Source organism: Mustela nivalis (genome assembly GCF_964662115.1).
Source record: "Mustela nivalis genome assembly, chromosome: 1".
NCBI classification, from domain to species: Eukaryota; Metazoa; Chordata; class Mammalia; order Carnivora; family Mustelidae; genus Mustela; species Mustela nivalis.
Window position 1 is genome coordinate 54,828,188 of NC_139020.1, and position 20,617 is coordinate 54,848,804.

Sequence of the window (20,617 nt, forward strand, 5' to 3'; positions counted from 1 at the left end):
GTAGCAGAAACTATCTAGAGATGAAGCACTGCATGAACACTGCACAACACAAAAGAAAGCTGACCAACCGGAACAACAGCTCTGAGCAGACGAAAACCCGGGACGTGCCCTGTAGTATCTTGCACCAGGACAAGTACGGAAGGATGCCTATGAAAATCTTTCACATCTCACTTTTATAATTCTGTGATTCGCAACAGCAAACAAGTTTAGGCTTCAGGAATTTGGCAGCTACAGATGCTTTCAGTGCCAATAATCTGGCACAAAGAAGGTTAATTCTTGTTTGTGAAGCCTGCTCTTGGCTTTGGCTATGTGTACAAGGGCTTGATGTCTCGACAAAATTATTAAGAACTGGTTCATGAATCTCTCAGTGCATTTAATGTAAGAACACTGTCCTCCCAGCCAAAGCTTCTCTGTCTATCAACCATCTGTATAATTTAAGTGTGAGACGTCTGTGCAGATGGTGAGGGCAAAGAATGAATTAGGGAGGCAACTCTGGGTTCTGCTATGTGGGGTTGGGACTCAGAGCTGATCTATTAGAAAACTGGAAGGTGGGGGAAGAGGTAGTGAGGTTCATTTTTCAACATTGTCAAGAAACTCTCATAAAGGCACGCGAGAGCAGCTAGTCTTCATAATGCATGACTGCATACATTTCCCAAGCTGGAGTAGACACTCTTTTTATCCCATTCTCTCTTTGCGGATTTTCGTAAATGTTAAGCATATTATTCTCCTCTTGGCCATCAAACATTTCCAAGCTTTCACATACCTCTTTTCCATCACGAAATGCCTGCCTTGATACAAAATGGCTGGGTGATAGGCACACTTCTCTATTCTTAGAGAGGGCTGGATTCTGCAGTGACCTGGTATCCAGGGGTTTGGCGCAAAGGTTTTGTTTAGCTCCTCAACTGGCAAATAACTCAGGCGAATATAGACACAAGCTCTTCCCCTCTTTTGAATTTTAAAATGACTAATATAAAATCCAATTAAATGTCTTGTCTCCCCACTTCCCATACCCCTTTCATCAAGAGGATCAGCTTCCATTCACATAGCAAAATCAGGGCTGCTACACATAGTCAGGCATTGATGGACTACACAGAGTCACTCGATGGGGAGAGAGCGAGTGGAGGCTGCAGTTAAGGGTACACTCTGCTCAACAAGCCTGGGGCCTGCAAGATCCTCCATCTCTCTCTGCTAATTTTTATGCCGAGTGTTACCTTCTGCTTGCTATGCCCTTTGAGAGAAGTGTTGCATCTGCCCACAGGGGGTGCCCAGCAGTGGCCTTTCTTCAGTTCCCACAAAGCTTCAGACAAGGCTGGCTGCCAATGCTGAGGTTAGTGCCACTTAGGAAAAGCACCCCCATCCACAATTTTAAACTTTCAAATAAAGAAGGTACACCAGCCCTGCAACCCTTCTTTACCAACCTGATGGTGCTATTCAAACAACAGTATGGGTTGGAAGAGATAAGTGAAATAAGCTTTCTTTCCAGATCATCATCATCAAACCATTACAGACACTAAGAAAATAGCTATTTGTGGGGACATACAGGAAGAATTGTTTCTAGACTCTAGATGTATTGATTCACAAGTGGAAAGTGGCTTAGCTTTAAAAAAAACACACGCACACAAAAACCCCTCTTGCTTTCATGAGGTTTTGCTTATAGCAATTCAACGGCTCCTTTTTAATGTCTGAGTAGGTTGGAAGGGAGGAGCTAATTGGCCTAATTTTTCAAAATGGGAACAGAGAGGCAAAGGGGTCAGCTAATCTGCTCCCGGCTGTATGGAGAATCAATAGAATTCTTTCTGGCCGAGGATCTGCCTCTGCCCCTCGGCTACCGCTCCGGTCAACTCTGGAAGACGGGAGTGAGGAAGCAGTCAATGGACCTACCTCAGAGGCTGCCTTCTTGACCTTCTCTTCTGCATTTTGACACCTCTGCACTGCCTCTTTGGCTTCTTTCTGCATCCTGGCAACATCAACCTCCAGTTTCTTCTTCTGGCTGAGGAGGCTAGTGTTCTAAAGCAAAGCAGCACTCTCGTTAGGCAAGTTGAGACCAGCGATGCAAAAGCCAGCTGGTCGGTGGCAGACATGCAACGGGAATGGGCTCTGGCCGGGAGCAAGTTCCGTTCTAAGCGGCTAGTCAGTGTACCAGTCCTTCCAACCCCGGGAAGCCACACTAGAAAACTCCCCTGTGCCAGCAAAGGCATATTTGAATGGAAGGTATTTCATCCATTAGAGGCTCGATATCAAAGAGACAGTTTCTCTGAATAAGAAAGTAGAAATGGATCCAGATAAGCTACAAACCCCAAATGTATGTTTGGTTTTCAACTTGTTGAGGAATACGGTTTTCTGCCTTTTATTTTTTGATGTGGTAGAAACAAGTGTTCCAGAGCACAAGTCAGGGTCAGCAGCAGATATTTGGGGAGCAGGAGGTTGGGAAATAAAAAATCAGTTTCCAGGGGCACCTGGGTGGCTCAGTGGGTTAAACCTCTGCCTTTCGCTCAGGTCATAATATCAAGGTCCTGGACAAGCCCCGCATTGGGCTCTCTGCTCGGCAGGGAGCCTGCTTCCCCCCACTCTCTGCCTGCCTCTCTGCCTATTTGTGATCTCTCTCTCTTTGTCAAATAAATAAATAAAATCTTTTTTAAAAAATCAGTTTCCAGTATGCTGCTCTAGGAAAAACAAAAACAAAAACAAAACTCCCCCCTTTCTCTTTATCTGCCTCCCTTTCTACCTGATTTGCAGTGAGGAGGCTCAGATGAGTAGCTCAGATGAGTCTCATCCCCTAGCCCTTAGGAAGCCTCTACCACAGGGGGGGATGCTTGGTGTTCTGTGGCTGGTACTGCCCTAATTCTTTCTTTCCTGGGTTATGACACTAGAGGCTGAGGCTCCCTTTGCTGCTATTTGGCCCATGTTTGAAGCACAGCTTTTCTGAGGGTGTGAAACCTTAGCATAGAGAATGTAATATAAAAAGCACAGGTTCCTATTTTTGATTTTTCTTCATTGTCCTTTCACTTTTCTCTAGCGAGTACCTCTCTCAGAAAGCAGATTGTACCTTGGAAATAGAAAGATATTCCAGCCTCACAGGCTCTGCCCTGCTTCCTCAATGGCATGAAGCATCAAGGCCACCGTGCTCTGTCCTCCCAGAGAGCTTAGGTTTTGTGTCCCCCAACCCAAGATTTTCCCTGGTGGTGGTGGTGGTGGTGTTGAGGATATGTGTGTTTTACTGGGTATTTTCTGGATGCTCACTGTACGTCACTCCATAGAAACTCTTTCTTTGTAAAGGAAGGTATAAATATAAATGCTGACTTGTTTATACATGGAATCATTTAAAATCTGCTAGAGAGATAATTGCCAAAACGTTTTTAAGCTGGATGACTCTAACTGGTTCTTTTGAGGAGGAAGGGGTTTAGGAGATATTGTGCAAGAGGGCAATCTAGACAGTCACAGCTTGGGTTTTAAAAAGAGCACATGTAGTCAGTCAAGGATAAGGCTGGCCTTGTATCTTTATTCTAGGCTCAGAGGTCTGGGAATGCAGAACGTACTAAGAAGGTTCCATTAAAGGTTCATTATGTCATCAAAAGATTGACAGCATTCTATTAACTGCAAGGTGCCCCCACATGATTAAGATTGGGGAGAGGTCCTTGTGAGCAATGTAGTATCACCTAGATACGCTGGTCTAGACAAGGTAGTATCACCTAGATTTGCTGGTCAAAGGGACCAGCAGCATCACCTGAGAATTCATTTGATTCCTGGGTCCCACTGCAGAGATTTTCATTCAGTAGGTCTGAAATGAGACCTGAGAATTTGAATTTTTATGTTAGTTTCTGTTATACAGCAAAGTGTCAGAAACTCTGCCCCAGAGATCAGGTTTCCACGACCTAATTTTCTTTTTGTTTTTTCAAACTCATCTCCTCCTCCCTGTGTCTGCTTTTTCCTCTGGTTGATGTGCACAGTTCTCTCTAGCCTAGTGTTTTTTCATCATATTGGGACCCACTGGTGCATTATCAGTTATAATAGGCATGGCAAATGATTTATTACCAATAGCTATTAAGTACTACAGATAGATGATTACTTTTTAAAAATTCAATATCCGACTTTATAAGAATCCTGCTCATTGTATTTAGAGAAGCTTTCCTGAGAGAGAAAGAAAATGTTGAAGTGAGTTAGCTTGCCAGGAATTATGCAGAACACACAGCCTATTTGTTCCATATCACATGGTATCTAAATAAGGTTGTGCCATGCACAGTGTTTTGATGGACATAAAAATCAAGCTGTAGGCACAAATTAATTGCAATGCTTTCTAGCTGAAATATCTTTGGCTGATCCTTCCTTTTTCCCAGTATTTCTAGGCGGGGGCACAACTGGCATTCTGGGAGGGGCAGTTCTTTGTGAGGTAGGATTATCCTGCACCTAGCACGAATATTAGGATCTCTGAACTCTGCCCAGTCAGTGGCACTCTCCAGTCACTGGAGAGTGATCCCAAAATGATCCCACAGACATTGCTAAATACTCCAGGCATGGCAGCTCTGCCTAATCCACCCTTCACGGCACTCACCAGACTGAAACTCCTAAAATGAAAATCTGATCATTTCACTCTTAGCTACTGGAAACTCTTCAATGGATCCCCGTTAACTACAAGACAGAATTCAAGCTGCCTCAGTCTCAGACTCAAGGTTGCTGGGGACCTGGCTCTCCCTGCCTCTTAACACCATTTCTCTGACCTCTCCCACCTCTGCCTCACCATGTTCGAGTGAGTATAGCAATTTCCCTCAACAACCCAAATCTCCTCCTCCCCTAGACTTCTGTCTTTGGTTTCCAGCTGCAGTTAAGCATATTGTGTATCTAGTAGGTCTAGGACTGTCAGAGAAGGCTTTCTGTAGGGATGGGCTTGCTCTGACACTACACACCGGCAGTGGGTTGAAGTTCCTCGCTTAGATCTTCACTTTTTTAGGACGATAGAGACATGCTGCGTGGATACCATGTATATCTGCTCAGGGTATGGTGGGTGCCCTGGAAATGTTGACTGATCCATTTACTGTACACGAGGGTTTCTCCTGGTTCTATGAGAATGGCAAACAATTTCAAAATTCTTGCTTTGTGTCACTTACATAACCTTCCATGAGATACCAGAGTCCTGACAGCTCATCAAATCAGTCAGCAGCCGCTTAGAATTGTTAGAAATCTCCTGGCTCTGAGGCAGGAACATTTAAAACAAACAAACAAACAAAAAAAAAAAGAAAGAAAGAAAGAAAGAAAGAAAGAAAGAAAAGAAAAATCCTGGGATGCTGGGAGAGCATGGGACTTGGAGGGAACAGGAGAAGCAAGAAAGTGGCTCTGGTACTAGGCAATGTTCATATCTCTCCAGAATCCTGGTTATCAATGCTCTGAGAGTCCATTCTTTGGGACTTAGTATTATAGGTTATATTATATGCTCTCCAAAAGAGATGCTAAAGTCCTAACCCCTAATTCAGATCTCTGAATGTGACCTTATTTGGAAACAGAGTCTTTCCAGAGGTGATCAAGTTAAAAATGAGATCATTAGGAGCTGTCTAAATCCAATACAACTGATGTTCTTATTAAAAAAATAATAAAGGGAAATTTAGATACAAATGTGAACAGAGGAAAAATGGTGTTCAGACGCAGAGAGGATACCATGTGAAGGCAGAGGATTGAAATGATGCAGCTACAAGTTAAGGAGCACCAAAGATCACCAACAAACCTCAGAAGCTAGAAAAAGGCAAGCAAGGATTGACCTACAAGATTCAGAGGGAGCACGGCCCAGCCGACACCTCGGTTTCAGTCATCTAGTCTTCAATACTGGGAAGAATCAATTTCAGCTGTTTTAAACCAGCCAGTTTGTGGTCCTGAGTTGTAAAAGCTCTAGGAAACTAATACATCCGGGAATAAATGAAGAGTGTGCCCACTGCTTTGCTGCCAAAGATTTAACCTATGCCTCATATAGCACACCCAAGGCCTGACATGGCAACTAGGTATGGTCCGAGGCTGAACAGTAGGTGGAAACAATGGCCTTCACACTGATGACGCAGCTAATGGGGAGAATTTATGGGCCTCACCTGGGTATGCAAAAGGTTGATTCTCTCTGTGGCCTGTAGGAGCTCTTCCTCTGCCAGCCTGCACCCCCGTTCTGTCTTGCTTGTACAAGGACCTCAGTTCCTCCAGCTCAGAGTGGAGAAGAGAGTTGTGCTTCTCGGCCATAGCCCCCTACTCCTTCAGCTCACTGTTCAGGAGTGTGCTGTCATCTAGCTGCACCCGAAGGTTCTGTGAGAGAAAACACGGGCCTGGGGCACAGATCGCTCTGAGTTCAATGGGCTATGCACCTGCAAGTCTGCTCTGGGCAAGCCTCCACCAGTTTAAATTTAAGTATGTTCCTGCTCTCTTGAAGGATTAGATTTGTTGCCCTTACTGTCATTGCTCAACATAATTGGTCTCTCGGTTTGTTTATTCCCTTCCCCCATAGTACATATACCTTGATCTGGGTCTGAAGCTGGCCCAGGGATTTGGTTGTTTCTAACACCTGCCGGTTGGCACAGTTAAGCTGAAGTTCTGTCTCATTGAGGCCCCCTTCCACATTCTTCTTCAGCCGGGTCGCCTCAATTCTCTTCTAGTATCAGAATCCAGACTAGACTGCAGGGAGTCAACAGCACATTGCTGGTTCCTCCTAAATTTAGAATAACATTCAGGGGGAAAAACCATGCACCCAAATTGAGAAAGGTTACCTGCTGTGTACATAATAGTTTAGGAAACAGAAAAAAAAAATGAAAATTCAAGAAAAATTCTGGGAAATTGACAAAATGAGTCTAAGGTTGTCATTTAGAAACATAGCAGTTGGGGCACCTGGGTGACTCCATCAGTTAGGTGGCCAACTCTTGATTTCGGCTCAAGTCATGATCTCAGGGTTCTGGGATCAAGCCCTGCATCCAGCTCTGCATTTTGTGGGAAGTTGGCTTGAGATTCTCTCTCTCCCTCTCCCTTTGCCCCTCACCCCACTTGAATGCTCACTCATGCTCTCTCTCCCTCAAATAAATAAATAAATCTTTTTAAAAAACACAGAGGTTGAAGGCTTAGGTTAATGAGCATCATAACAGATTAAGAATCCTAGAACACCTTCCCACAAGAATCAAGGAAAGTACTAAAATCTTTGTGACATTCCAGTGGGGGAGCCTTAGCCTTATCTAAGATGCCCTAAAGAACAGCATAAGGCAAACACCTAGATTTCCTAGAGTGGCTAAGTAAAAAGGAAGGATGCTCTTCCTGACAGCTATAACATTTAAACTACTTTCAATGGCGAAACACATTTGTACAAGGCAAGAAAGAGCCACGCAGGCTAACATCTCAAGGACCAGCACTACTGCTCTAATGGCCTGTCGATGCTCTTAGTTCTTCTATAATAGCACGGTTATCTTTCTCTAGGAGTTGGAGTAGTCAAGGGTAAGCTGAGAAAACCAACTGCTGTGTAAATATTGAGTTGTTTCAATATTTCTTCCTAACGACAAAGCCCTATGCTGAAACTATATTTGCAAAGTGACAGAAGTTTAGACAATGGATGTGTGTTCAGGAAAGTAATGAAAAACTCTGGGAAACTCATGGCAACCATTTCCCAGCATCCTAGCAGTTAGCTTGGGACTATGTGACTGAATCCTGGCCACTGGATTATGGGCAGAAATGTTTCCAGTCCTTGCCCATACAACATTTTCACTTTTATGGTCTATGACTCCCCTTTTCCACATCTATGGCAAACTTGGTGGCCACATATGGAAGATTGTGGCACCACAAGAAGGAAGAAACCTGGGTTCTTGAATGACTTTGAAGAATAGTGGCTTTCTTTGTAGCCTAGCCTACATTGGACTTGGACATAAAGCAGAGATGAACTCTGATAGTTTTAAGTCACCAAGGTTTGTTATTTGTGAGCCAGAACAGGTTAACTGCTATAACCAACATGCCCTGTTAAACTTACCCTATGAAACAGGACTTAGTGCTGGAGAGACAAGACAGAGGTGGGAAGAACCTTCTTATTCTTCATCACAGAGCCCATTATCACAAATAGTAAGAATGTACTCAACTTGTATCAGAATTAGGTCTGCACTGAAATGTCATTGAACCTGTGTCCTCAGCTCTAAGGCCAATCAGCAAGGCATATAGCCCACATTGGGTAGGAGTATAGTTAGAGTTTTCAATTAGATGATAGGAGGAGGGGCCACTTGTCACAACCACTTTTCTCCCCACTGGTGGGAGGAAGTCTCGAGCTAGTTATGGAAACATATGGGAAAATGTAAAGCCCAGAGTGAGTACATCTCCTCTGCTAACCCCACGTCCCTGCACCCAGCAAGTTGAGGTCAGACTCTCATGTCTATTCTTATGTCCTGGGCTTCTGTTCAGCTTCCAGTTCAGAATCCTACAGGGATGCCAGTATATAAAGTTAAAAGAGACTATTACAGTTGAATATGTGCCTTCCCATTGATATGTCAAAGCCCTCAACCCCAGTACTTCAGAATGTGACTATCTTTGGAGACATGACCTCTGAAAGAGGTGATTAAGGTAAAATGAGGCTGTTGGGTGGGGCTGAATTCAATCTGATTTGTGTCCCTATAAAAAGAGAAAACTTGGACATACACAAACCCACCAGGGATGCACATGCACAGAAGAAAGTCCATGTGAGGACACAACAGGAGGGGCATCATTTGCAAGCCAAGGAGAGGCCTCAGGGGAAACCAAACTTGCCAACACCTAGATTGTGGACTTGCAGCTTCCAGAACTGTGAGAAAATAAATTTATGCATTTAAGCCACTCAGTCTGTGTTTCATTATGGCAGCCTAAGCAGACTCACACAGGGACTCACATTCTCAAAATCACTAAAAGCTCTAAGACGCTTACTAAAAGCTCTAAGACTCTTCTTTGTTTTACAGCGAGGAAACTTATTTTCGCCATAGCCGACTATCCTTATGCAGGAACAAAAGTATTCCTAGTTTGGTGTCAAAATCCTCTGTACAGAGATACATTTTACTTAAACAATGTTTCAAACTGTATTTTTCTACAGTTGTTTATGAATCTTCATGAGAGCCTGCAGACAGTAGAAATTACTGTGGTTTGAGAGGCTTGGATAGGATACAGGCTTAGAGAATGGCCTCTAGACGATCAATACATTTCATGTATAGTTATGTTTTAAAATGAAAACTCCTCCAAGTACCTTTAAAAAAAATGAAGCACTCAGGACCAGAACAATATAGTAAGAAGTTCTTGCCCTCACCCCCAGAAATGTGGAAGACAATTTGAAAAAGGAAACCAAAAGAAAAAAAATCAGTATAAAAATTTAAAACTTAAGGAGGGAAACCATCAATAAAACAAAAAGGCAACCTACTGAATAGGAAAGGAAATTTCGAGTGATATACCCAGTAATAGATTAAGATCCAAAATATATAAAGAACTTATACAACTCAACACCAAAAGTAATAATAATGATAATCTGATTAAAAATGGGCAGTAGACATTTCTTCAAAAAAAATATATAGATAGCCAACAGACACAAAAACAGATGCTCAGCATCACTCATCATCAGGGAAATGTAAATCAAAACCACAGTGAGATATTACCCCACACCTCTGAGAATGACTAAACTCAGAAACAAACAATAATAAGGGTTAGGGATGAAAAGGAGAAAAAAAGAACCCTCATGCACTGTTGGTGGGAATGCAAATTTGTGCAATCACTATGCGAAACAGTATGGACATTCCTCAAAAAAATCAAAAATAGAATTACCATATGATCCAGTAGTTCTACTACTGGACATTTACCCAAATAAAACAAAAACACTAATTCAAAAAGATAGATGCACCCTTATGTTTATTGCAGCATTATTTACAATAGCCATGAATAGAAGCAACCCAAGTACCTGTCGATAGGTAAATGGATAAAGAAGATATGGTACAGACTTCTAGGGGAGATGAAGGAATAGGAGGACCCTGAGCTAACCTCATCCCATGGATACAACTAGATAACAATACATCAATGTAAATAAACTAGAAAACAATACACAGACTGGCAGAACTGATTTTACATAAATAGAAGTAGAGAAAAGACCACATGGAAGAATGTAGGAAGGGCAGAGACATTGTTGGGACCTAAATGGACATGTGGGATTGTCCACAGTATTGAGAAATATAGAGACAAGGGAAACAGACCCTCATACTAAGCACCCCAGGCATGAGGAACCTGTGTGGGAAACATAAATCCCCATAAAATTTGGCTTTGAAAACCAGAGGGGCCTGGCTTCACGAGTTCTTACAATTGGGCTTGGCACGTGGAACTTTAAAAATCATTGGGATAGTTTCTGCAAGAGAAATGGAAAACTGAACCCCATCCTTAAAGAGACTGCATAACAAATAGCAAAGATGCAGAGAAGGGGAACTCTCTTGTACCATTAGTGGGAGTGCAAACTGGTGCAGCCACTCTGTAGAACAGTTTGAAGGTTTCCCAAAAAGTTAAAAATAGAATTACTCTATGATCAAGCAATTGCACTATTGGGTATTTACCCAAAGAATACAAAAATATAGATTCCAGGGGTATATGCACCCCTATAATTTATAACAGCATTATCAACAGTAGCTAAACTATTGAGAGAGCACAAATGTCCACTGACTGATAAATGGATAAAGAAGATGTGGGATATATATTAATCACTCAGACACACACACACACGCACACACACACACACAACCCCTGAAATCTTGCCATTTGCAAAAATGTGGATGAGCTAGAGTGTATTATACTAAGTGAAATAAGTCAGTCAGACAAAAATAAATACTATATGATCTCACTCATATGTGGAATTTAAGAAAGAAAACATACAAACATAGGGGGAGGGGTAAAAAAGGAGAGAAGGAAACAAACCATAAGAAACTGTTAACAATAAAGAACAAACTGAGGGTTGATGGAGGGAGGCAGGTGGGGGAATGGGGTTAGATGATTGATGGATATTAAAGAGGGCATTTGTTGTGATGAGCACTGGGTGTTGTATGTAAGTGATGAATCACTGAATTCTACTCCAGAAGCCAATATTGCACTGTATGTTAACTAACTAAAATTTAAATTAAAAAGAAAAAATGCCTGGGTTATAAGGGAAAATTTATTTACTAATTTTCATAAGCCACTACTTTTAAGAGCAGACACACGGCTGACTTTCCTAGCACATAGGAACAGACACAGCATTAGACAAAATTTGAGGAGACAGAGGAATATGTCCCAAATTAAAGAATAGGACAAAATCACAACAGAAGAGCTTAACAAAACCAAGGTAAGCAATATGCCTGAAAGAGAATTTAAAGTAATGGTCATGAAGATACCCACAAAAGAGTGGATGACCTCAGTGAGAGCCTTAATAAAGAGGTAGAAAACATAAAAAAGAAAGAGATGAAGAACTCAGTAACTGAAATTAAAAATACACTAGAGGGAATAAATAGTAAACTAGAGGAAGCAGAAGAATAAATTAGTGACCTAGAGGATAGAGTAATGGAAAGAAATCAACCTGAACAGGAGAGAGAAAAATAGTAATAAAAGCTGCTAATAGACCTAAAGAACTCAGTGACACTATCAATCATAATAAAATTTGCATTATAGGGATTCCAAAAGGAAAAGAGAGAGAAAAGGGGGCACAAAATCTATCGGAAGAAATAATAGCTGAAAATTTCCTGAATCTGGGGAAAGAGAAATCCAGATCTAGGAGGCAATGAAAGTCTCCAAGAAAATCAATCCAAGGAGATCTACACCAAAACACACAAATAAAATGGCAAAAAGTAGTGATAATGAGAGAACTTTAAAAACAAGGAAAGAAAATAGTTACATACAAGGGAAACCCCATAAGCCTATCAGTTGCTTTTTTAGCAGAAACTTTGCAGGCCAAAAGAGAGTGGCATGATAGACTCAAAGTGCTGGAAGAAAAAAACCTACAGCCAAGACTACTCAATCCAACAATGCTACCATTCAGAATAAAAGGAAGGATAAAGAGTTTCCCAAACAAAAGTTACAGGAACTCTTGACAATTAAAGCATCCCTACAAGAAATGTTAGAGACTTTTTGAGTGGAAAGACTAAGTAGGAATGAGAAAATTGGGAAACACAAAAGCAGTAAAATTAAGTGTATCTATAAAAATCAGTTAAAGGACTCACAAAATAAAAGGGTATAAAGAATTTGCAAATACCAAACCAGCTCTACAGGAAATATTGAAAGGGGTCCTCTAAGCAAAGAGAGAGCCTACAAGTGGTAGATCAGAAAGGAACAGAGACCATATACAGTAACAGTCACCTTACAGGCAATACAATGGCACTAAATTCATATCTCTCAATAGTTACCTTGAATGTGAATAGGCTAAATGCCCCTGTCAAAAGACACAGGGTATCAGAATGGATAAAAAAACAAAACCCATCTATATGTTGCCTCCAAGAAACTCATTTTAAGCCCAAAGACACCTCCAGATTTAAAGTGAGGGGGTGGAAAAGAATTTACCATGCTAATGGACATCAAAAGAAAGCAGGAGTGGCAATCCTTATATCAGATCAATTAGATTTTAAGCCAAAGACTATAATAAGAGATGAGGAAGGACACTATATCATACTCCAAGGGTCTGTCCAACAAGAAGATTTAACAATTTTAAATATCTATGCCCCCAACGTGGGAGCAGCCAACTATATAAACCAATTAATAACAAAATCAAAGAAACACATCAACAATAATACAATAATAGTAGGGGACTTTAACACTCCCCTCACTGAAATGGACAGGTCATCCAAGCAAAAGATCAGCAAGGAAATAAAGGCCTTAAACGACACACTGGACCAGATGGACATCACAGATATATTCAGAATATTTCATCCCAAAGCAACAGAATACACATTCTTCTCTAGTGCACATGGAACATTCTCCAGAATAGATCACATCCTCGGTCCTAAATCAGGACTCAACCAGTATCAAAAGATTGGGATCATTCCCTGCATATTTTCAGACCACAATGCTCTAAAGCTAGAACTCAACCACAAAAGGAAGTTTGGAAAGAACCCAAATACATGGAAACTAAACAGTATCCTTCTAAAGAATGAATGGGTCAACCGGGAAATTAAAGAAGAATTGAAAAAAATCATGAAAACAAATGATAATAAAAATACAACGGTTCAAAATCTGTGGGACACAACAAAGGCAGTCCTGAGAGGAAAATATATAGCGGTACAAGCCTTTCTCAAGAAACAAGAAAGGTCTCAGGTACACAACTTAACCCTACACCTAAAGGAGCTGGAGAAAGAACAAGAAAGAAACCCTAAGCCCAGCAGGAGAAGAGAAATCATAAAGATCAGAGCAGAAATCAATGAAATAGAAACCAAAAAAACAATAGAACAAATCAACGAAACTAGGAGCTGGTTCTTTGAAAGAATTAATAAAATTGATAAACCCCTGGCCCGACTTATCAAAAAGAAAAGAGAAAGGACCCAAATAAATAAAATCATGAATGAAAGAGGAGAGATCACAACTAACACCAAAGAAATACAAACTATTATAAGAACATACTATGAGCAACTCTACGGCAATAAATTTGACAATCTGGAAGAAATGGATGCATTCCTAGAAACATATAAACTACCACAACTGAACCAGGAAGAAATAGAAAGCCTGAACAGACCCATAACCAGTAAGGAGATTGAAACAGTCATTAAAAATCTCCAAACAAACAAAAGCCCAGGGCCAGATGGCTTCCCGGGGGAATTCTACCAAACATTTAAAGAAGAACTAATTCCTATTCTCCTGAAACTGTTCCAAAAAATAGAAATGGAAGGAAAACTTCCAAACTCATTTTATGGGCCAGCATCACCTTGATCCCAAAACCAGACAAGGATCCCACCAAAAAAGAGAGCTATAGACCGATATCCTTGATGAACACAGATGCGAAAATACTCAACAAAATACTAGCCAATAGGATTCAACAGTACATCAAAAAGATTATTCACCACGACCAAGTGGGATTTATTCCAGGGCTGCAAGGTTGGTTCAACATCCGCAAATCAATCAATGTGATACAACACATCAATAAAAGAAAGAACAAGAACCATATGATACTCTCAATAGATGCTGAAAAAGCATTTGACAAAGTACAGCATCCCTTCCTGATCAAAACTCTTCAAAGTGTAGGGATAGAGGGCACATACCTCAATATCATCAAAGCCATCTATGAAAAACCCACCGCAAATATCATTCTCAATGGAGAAAAACTGAAAGCTTTTCCGCTAAGGTCAGGAACACGGCAGGGATGTCCATTATCACCACTACTATTCAACATAGTACTAGAGGTCCTAGCCTCAGCAATCAGACAACAAAAGGAAATTAAAGGCATCCAAATCGGCAAAGAAGAAGTCAAATTGTCACTCTTCGCAGATGATATGATACTCTATGTGGAAAACCCAAAAGACTCCACTCCAAAACTGCTAGAACTTATACAGGAATTCAGTAAAGTGTCAGGATATAAAATCAATGCACAGAAATCAGTTGCATTTCTCTACACCAACAGCAAGACAGAAGAAAGAGATATTAACGAGTCAATCCCATTTACAATTGCATCCAAAACCATAAGATACCTAGGAATAAACCTAACCAAAGAGACACAGAATCTATACTCAGAAAACTATAAAGTACTCATGAAAGAAATTGAGGAAGACACAAAGAAATGGAAAAATGTTCCATGCTCCTGGATTTTAAGAATAAATATTGTGAAAATGTCTATGCTACTTAAAGCAATCTACACATTTAATGCAATTCCTATCAAAGTACCATCCATCTTTTTCAAAGAAATGGAACAAATAATGCTAAAATTTATATGGAACCAGAAAAGACCTCGAATAGCCAAAGGGATATTGAAAAAGAAAGCCAACGTTGGTGGCATCACAATTCCGGACTTCAAGCTCTATTACAAAGCTGTCATCATCAAGACAGCATGGTACTGGCACAAAAACAGACACATAGATCAATGGAACAGAATAGAGAGCCCAGAAATAGACCCTCAAATCTATGGTCAACTCATCTTCGACAAAGCAGGAAAGAATGTCCAATGGAAAAAAGACAGCCTCTTCAATAAATGGTGCTGGGAAAATTAGACAGCCACATGCAGAAAAATGAAATTGGACCATTTCCTTACACCACACACAAAAATAGACTCAAAATGGATGAAGGACCTCAATGTGCGAAAGGAATCCATCAAAATCCTTGAGGAGAACACGGGCAACAACCTCTTCGACCTCTGCCGCAGCAACATCTTCCTAGGAACAACGCAAAAGGCAAGGGAAGCAAGGGCAAAAATGAACTATTGGGATTTCATCAAGATCAAAAGCTTTTGCACAGCAAAGGAAACAGTTAACAAAATCAAAAGACAACTGACAGAATGGGAGAAGATATTTGCAAACGACATATCAGATAAAGGACTAGTGTCCAGAATCTATAAAGAACTTAGCAAACTCAACACCCAAAGAACAAATAATCCAATCAAGAAATGGGCAGAGGACATGAACAGACATTTCTGCAAAGAAGACATCCAGATGGCCAACAGACACATGAAAAAGTGCTCCATATCACTCGGCATCAGGGAAATACAAATCAAAACCACAATGAGATATCACCTCACACCAGTCAGAATGGCTAAAATCAACAAGTCAGGAAATGACAGATGCTGGCGAGCATGCGGAGAAAGGGGAACCCTCCTACACTGTTGGTGGGAATGCAAGCTGGTGCAGCCACTCTGGAAAACAGCATGGAGGTTCCTCAAAATGGTGAAAATAGAACTGCCCTATGACCCAGCAATTGCACTATTGGGTATTTACCCTAAAGATACAAATGTAGTGATCCAAAGGGGCACATGCACCCGAATGTTTATAGCAGCAATGTCCACAATAGCCAAACTATGGAAAGAACCTAGATGTCCATCAACAGATGAATGGATCAAGAAGATGTGGTATATATACACAATGGAATACTATGCAGCCATCAAAAGAAATGAAATCTTGCCATTTGCGACAACATGGATGGAACTAGAGAGTATCATGCTTAGCGAAATAAGTCAAGCAGAGAAAGACAACTATCATATGATCTCCCTGAAAGGAGGAAGTGGTGATGCAACATGGGGGCTTAAGTGGGTAGGAGAAGAATAAATGAAACAAGATGGGATTGGGAGGGAGACAAACCATAAGTGACTCTTAATCTCACAAAACAAACAGGGTTGCTGGGGGGAGGGGGTTTGGGAGAAGGGGGTGGGATTATGGACATTGGGGAGGGTATGTGCTTTGGTGAGTGCTGTGAAGTGTGTAAACCTGGTGATTCACAGACCTGTACCCCTGGGGATAAAAATATATGTTTATAAAAAATAAAAAATTTAAAAAATAATAAATAAATAAAATCTCAAAAAAAAAAAAGGGTATAAGGTATGACACCATATACCTAAAACATGGAGGGGAGAGGAATAAAGAATGGGTTCAAACTTAAGGGACGATAAACTTAATCTAGATTGCCATATGCATGTTATATATAAACATGATAGTAATCATAAATCAAAAACCAGTCATAGATATGCAAAAAATAAAGATTAGGGAATCAGTATATATCACTAAAGAAATCCAGCAAACCATGAGAGAAAAGGTCAAGAGAAGAAAAGAATAGAACTACAAAAACACCATAAAACAAGTAACAAAATGGTGATCAGTACATACCTATCAATAATTACTTTGAATGTAAATGGACTAAATGGTCAAATCAAAAGACATAAGGTGACAGACTGGAAAAAAGAGCAGGACCCCTCTATATGCCACCTACAAGAGACTCCTTTCAGTCCTAAAGATGCCTGCAGATTAAAGGTGAAAGGATGGATGTGGTCATGTGGCTCATCTTAGCTGCCATCTTCCTACCATTTCTCCGGCTCTACTGCCAGCTTGACAACCCCACCCACCCATAATGCAGTCTCAACAAGGACAAGAATACATTCAGCCCTGCGGCAACAGCTTCATTTTCCACACGGCCTCACCATGGGATTGGTCTAGGCCAGCATCTGCTATAGGGCCAAGCTTAGCATGCTTAGCATGCTAATACATGCACATGCTTAGCATGTATGTACCCTAGGCCACAAAGGTGCCTGCAGGACTACAGAAAGAGGGCTGGATGCAGCAACTGGGGCTATGCAACTGTAAGAAGAGCCAGAAGACAGAAGCCTGATGTGGGTGGGGATGACGGCCACCCATACGCCAGGGTCTGGCCAGAGTCAACTTGGGAGTGCTGGCTGCTGGAGGTCTGCACTCTGGCAGGTGCCTGTCAGATGCCAGCTCACACTCCCTGTTCTCTCTGTGCTGCCAGGGTGCCAGGTGCACAGCACCACAGCAGTGTGTTCTGAGGCTCAGTGGCCCAGGTGCACAAGAGTACTTTACCTTCACACTGTGGTGATGGGTGTGCTGCTGCTCTGCTGGCTCCCCTTCAGCTACAGCCTGCAGGGCATCTGCCCCAAGACATGCCAGGTGCGGACCTGCTCTACAAGTTCCTTTTCTGGATTGGCTACTGCCAAACTACTGCAACAGCTTGCTTAACCTGGCGATCTACACCATCTTTAACCAGGACTCCAGGTTCTTCTGTTGATGGAGAAGGGGCTTCAGGCAATGAGCTGAGTTTCTCACCTGACAGAGACCCTGGGCAGCTACCTGCAGAGAAGTGGAAAGGCTGATCCCCCAGGAGAAAGCAGGGGCAGCTTCCCCAGAGACCCATGGATGGATTGGTCTCTAGGGCACAGTGGATGGTGGGGCAGGGCAGGAGGTTGGCTGAGACACTTCAGGGTACCTAGGGAGAGGAAACAAGAGAGGGGCAACCCTTCTGCCTTCCCATCTGAGCAGAGGCCAGCTTCTGGGACTCTGGGAGCCCTGCAACAGTTTAGCTCTGAGGTCAGGGTTTTAGACAGCAGAGGCAAATGCAGCCTCCCACACAAGAGAGAAGGGAACCCCCATCAACACACCACTACCCTGATCCACCACTGAGCAAGAGCTGACTTCCTCAAGACTTCGTGGGGGCAGTTATCCTAGGGAAGGAAAGAGGGCACTGACAATCTTTAGTTACTAAAATTATAAATATTTGCCAAAATTGAGAGCGAAAACAGCTAAACTACTTTCTATATAAAACTTTGTAATAAAAAATAAATAGAGGGAGAATAGCATTTACCATGCAAATGGAAGTTAGGGTAGAAATACTTATATTTAGACAAAATAGACTTTAAAGCAAAGAGACAAAGGAAGACACTGTATAATCATAAAGCGAACAATCTGAAAAGAAGATATAATAGTTGTAAATATGTACATACCCAACATGGGAGTACCCAAATACATAAAGTAGCTAATAACAAACATGAAGGAAGTAATTGATAGTAATCAGTAATCGTAGGGGACTTTAGCACTCAACTTACAGCAAAGGACAGATCATCCAAACAGAAAATCAACAAGGAAGCAGTGACTTTGAATGATACACAGGACCAGATGGACTTAACAGATATATTCAGAATATTCCATCCCCAAACAGCAAAATACACATTCTTTTCAGTTATACACAGAACATTCTCAGAATAGATCACATATTAAACCACAAACAAATCTCAATGAATTCAAAAGATTGAAGTCCTAGCATGCATCTTGTCTGACCACAATGCTATAAAACTAGAAATCAATCAGAAGAAAAAATCTGGAGAGAATACAAATGCATGGAGGCTAAATAACATACTACCAAATAATGAATGGGTCGACCAAAAAATCAAAGAAGAAATAAAAAAAAATGGAGACATGGAGACAAATGAAAATGAAAACACAAACATCCCAAAATCTTTGGGATGCAGCAAAAGCTATAAGAAGGAAGTTTATAGCAATATGGGACTATCTCAAAAAGCAAGAAAAATCTCAAACAACCTACCCCTACACCTAAAGGATCGAGAAAAAGAACAAACAATACCTCAAACCAGTAGAAGGAAGGAAATAATAGAGAGTAGAGCAGAAACAAACAAAATAGAAATTAAAAACAATAGATCAATGAAACTAGGAGCTAGTTCCTTGAAAAGATCAACAAAATGAAAAATTTTTACCCAGACTCATCATAAAGAGAGAGAAAGAGGACTCAAATAAACAAAATCAGAAACAAAATAAAAATAATAATCAACACCAAAGAAATACAAAGGATTGTAAGAGAATATTATGAATATTGATATGCCACTAAACTAGATAACCTAGAAGAAACGGATAAATTCCTTTCTAGGAATTTATATAACGTCCCCAAACCAATTCAGGACATAGGAAAAAAATTCTTTTTTAGAAATAGAAAATATGAACAGACCAATTATCAGCATTGAAATTGAATCAGTAATCAAAAAACTCCCAACAAACAAAAGTCCAGGACCAGATGGCTTCACACGTGAATTCCACCAAACACTTAAAGAAGAATCAATATTTAATCTTTCAAACTATTCCAAAAAATAGAATAGTCAGGGAAACTTTCAAATTTATTCTATGAGGCTGGCAATACTCTGACACCAAGACTAGATAAAGACACTACAAAAACAAAGAACTATTGACCAGTATCTCTGATGAACATAGATGTGAATATCCTCCACAAAATATCAGCAAGCCAAATCCAACTAGACTGCACATTGAAAAAAATCATTCATCATGATTAAGTGGGAGTTATTCCTGGGATGCAAGAGTGGTTCAATATTTGTAAATCAATCAATGTGATACATCACATCAACATCAAGAAAAAGGATAAAAACCATAGATCTTTTCAATTGATGGAGAAAAAGCATTTGACAAAGAACAACATCCATTCATGAAAAAAAAGTTTCAACAAAGTGGGTTTATGGGGAGCATACCTGAGCATAATAAAGACCATATATGAAAAACCCACAACTAACATTATACACAATGGTGAGACACTTAGAGCTTTTCTCCTAAGATCAGGAACAAGAGAAAGATGTCCATTCTCATCAGTTTTATTCAGCACAGTACTAGAGTAGGGAGTCCTTACCTCAGCAATCAGACAACAAAAGAAAGGCATCCATATCAGCATCCATAGTGGTAAAGAAGTAAAACTCATGATCTACAGATGATATTACATATAGAAAACCCTAAAGACTCAATCTAAAATTTACTACAGCTGATAAATTAATTCAGTAAAGTCATAGGATACAAATCCCTTCTGACAAGGGAAACAAAAGCAAAAATCAACTATTGGGAGTATCTGAAAATAACAGATTTTACACAGGAAAGGAAGCCATCAACAAAACTAAAAGACCACCCACTGAAGGGACATTTGTGAATGACATGCCAATAAAGAGTTAGTATCCAAAATATCTGAAGAACTTACATAACTCAACACCAAAACCCCCAAATAATCCAACTGAACAATGGGCAGAAGACATGAACAGACACTTCTCCGAAGAAGACATGCAGATGGCCAAGAGATACATAAACAGATGCTCAGCTTCACTCATCATCTGGGAAATGCATATCAAAATCATAATAAGATTTCACCTCACACTTGTCAGAATGGCTAAAATGAAAAACACAAGAAA

The 20,617-nt window shown here is 40.7% G+C and overlaps 1 protein-coding gene across 1 annotated transcript in view; it reads right to left on the reverse strand.

Annotated features, from left to right (window-relative positions):
- The window catches only part of MYH15 (myosin heavy chain 15), a gene marked incomplete at its 5' end in the record, with an annotated part of 154,815 nt that overhangs the window by 22,461 nt on the left and 111,737 nt on the right, over positions 1–20,617 (reverse strand). The window contains 6 exon segments of the mRNA XM_082719582.1: positions 1,882–2,007; positions 6,069–6,143; positions 6,145–6,216; positions 6,220–6,273; positions 6,482–6,615; positions 6,618–6,673. Coding sequence (XP_082575708.1) covers positions 1,882–2,007; positions 6,069–6,143; positions 6,145–6,216; positions 6,220–6,273; positions 6,482–6,615; positions 6,618–6,673 — 517 coding nt within the window.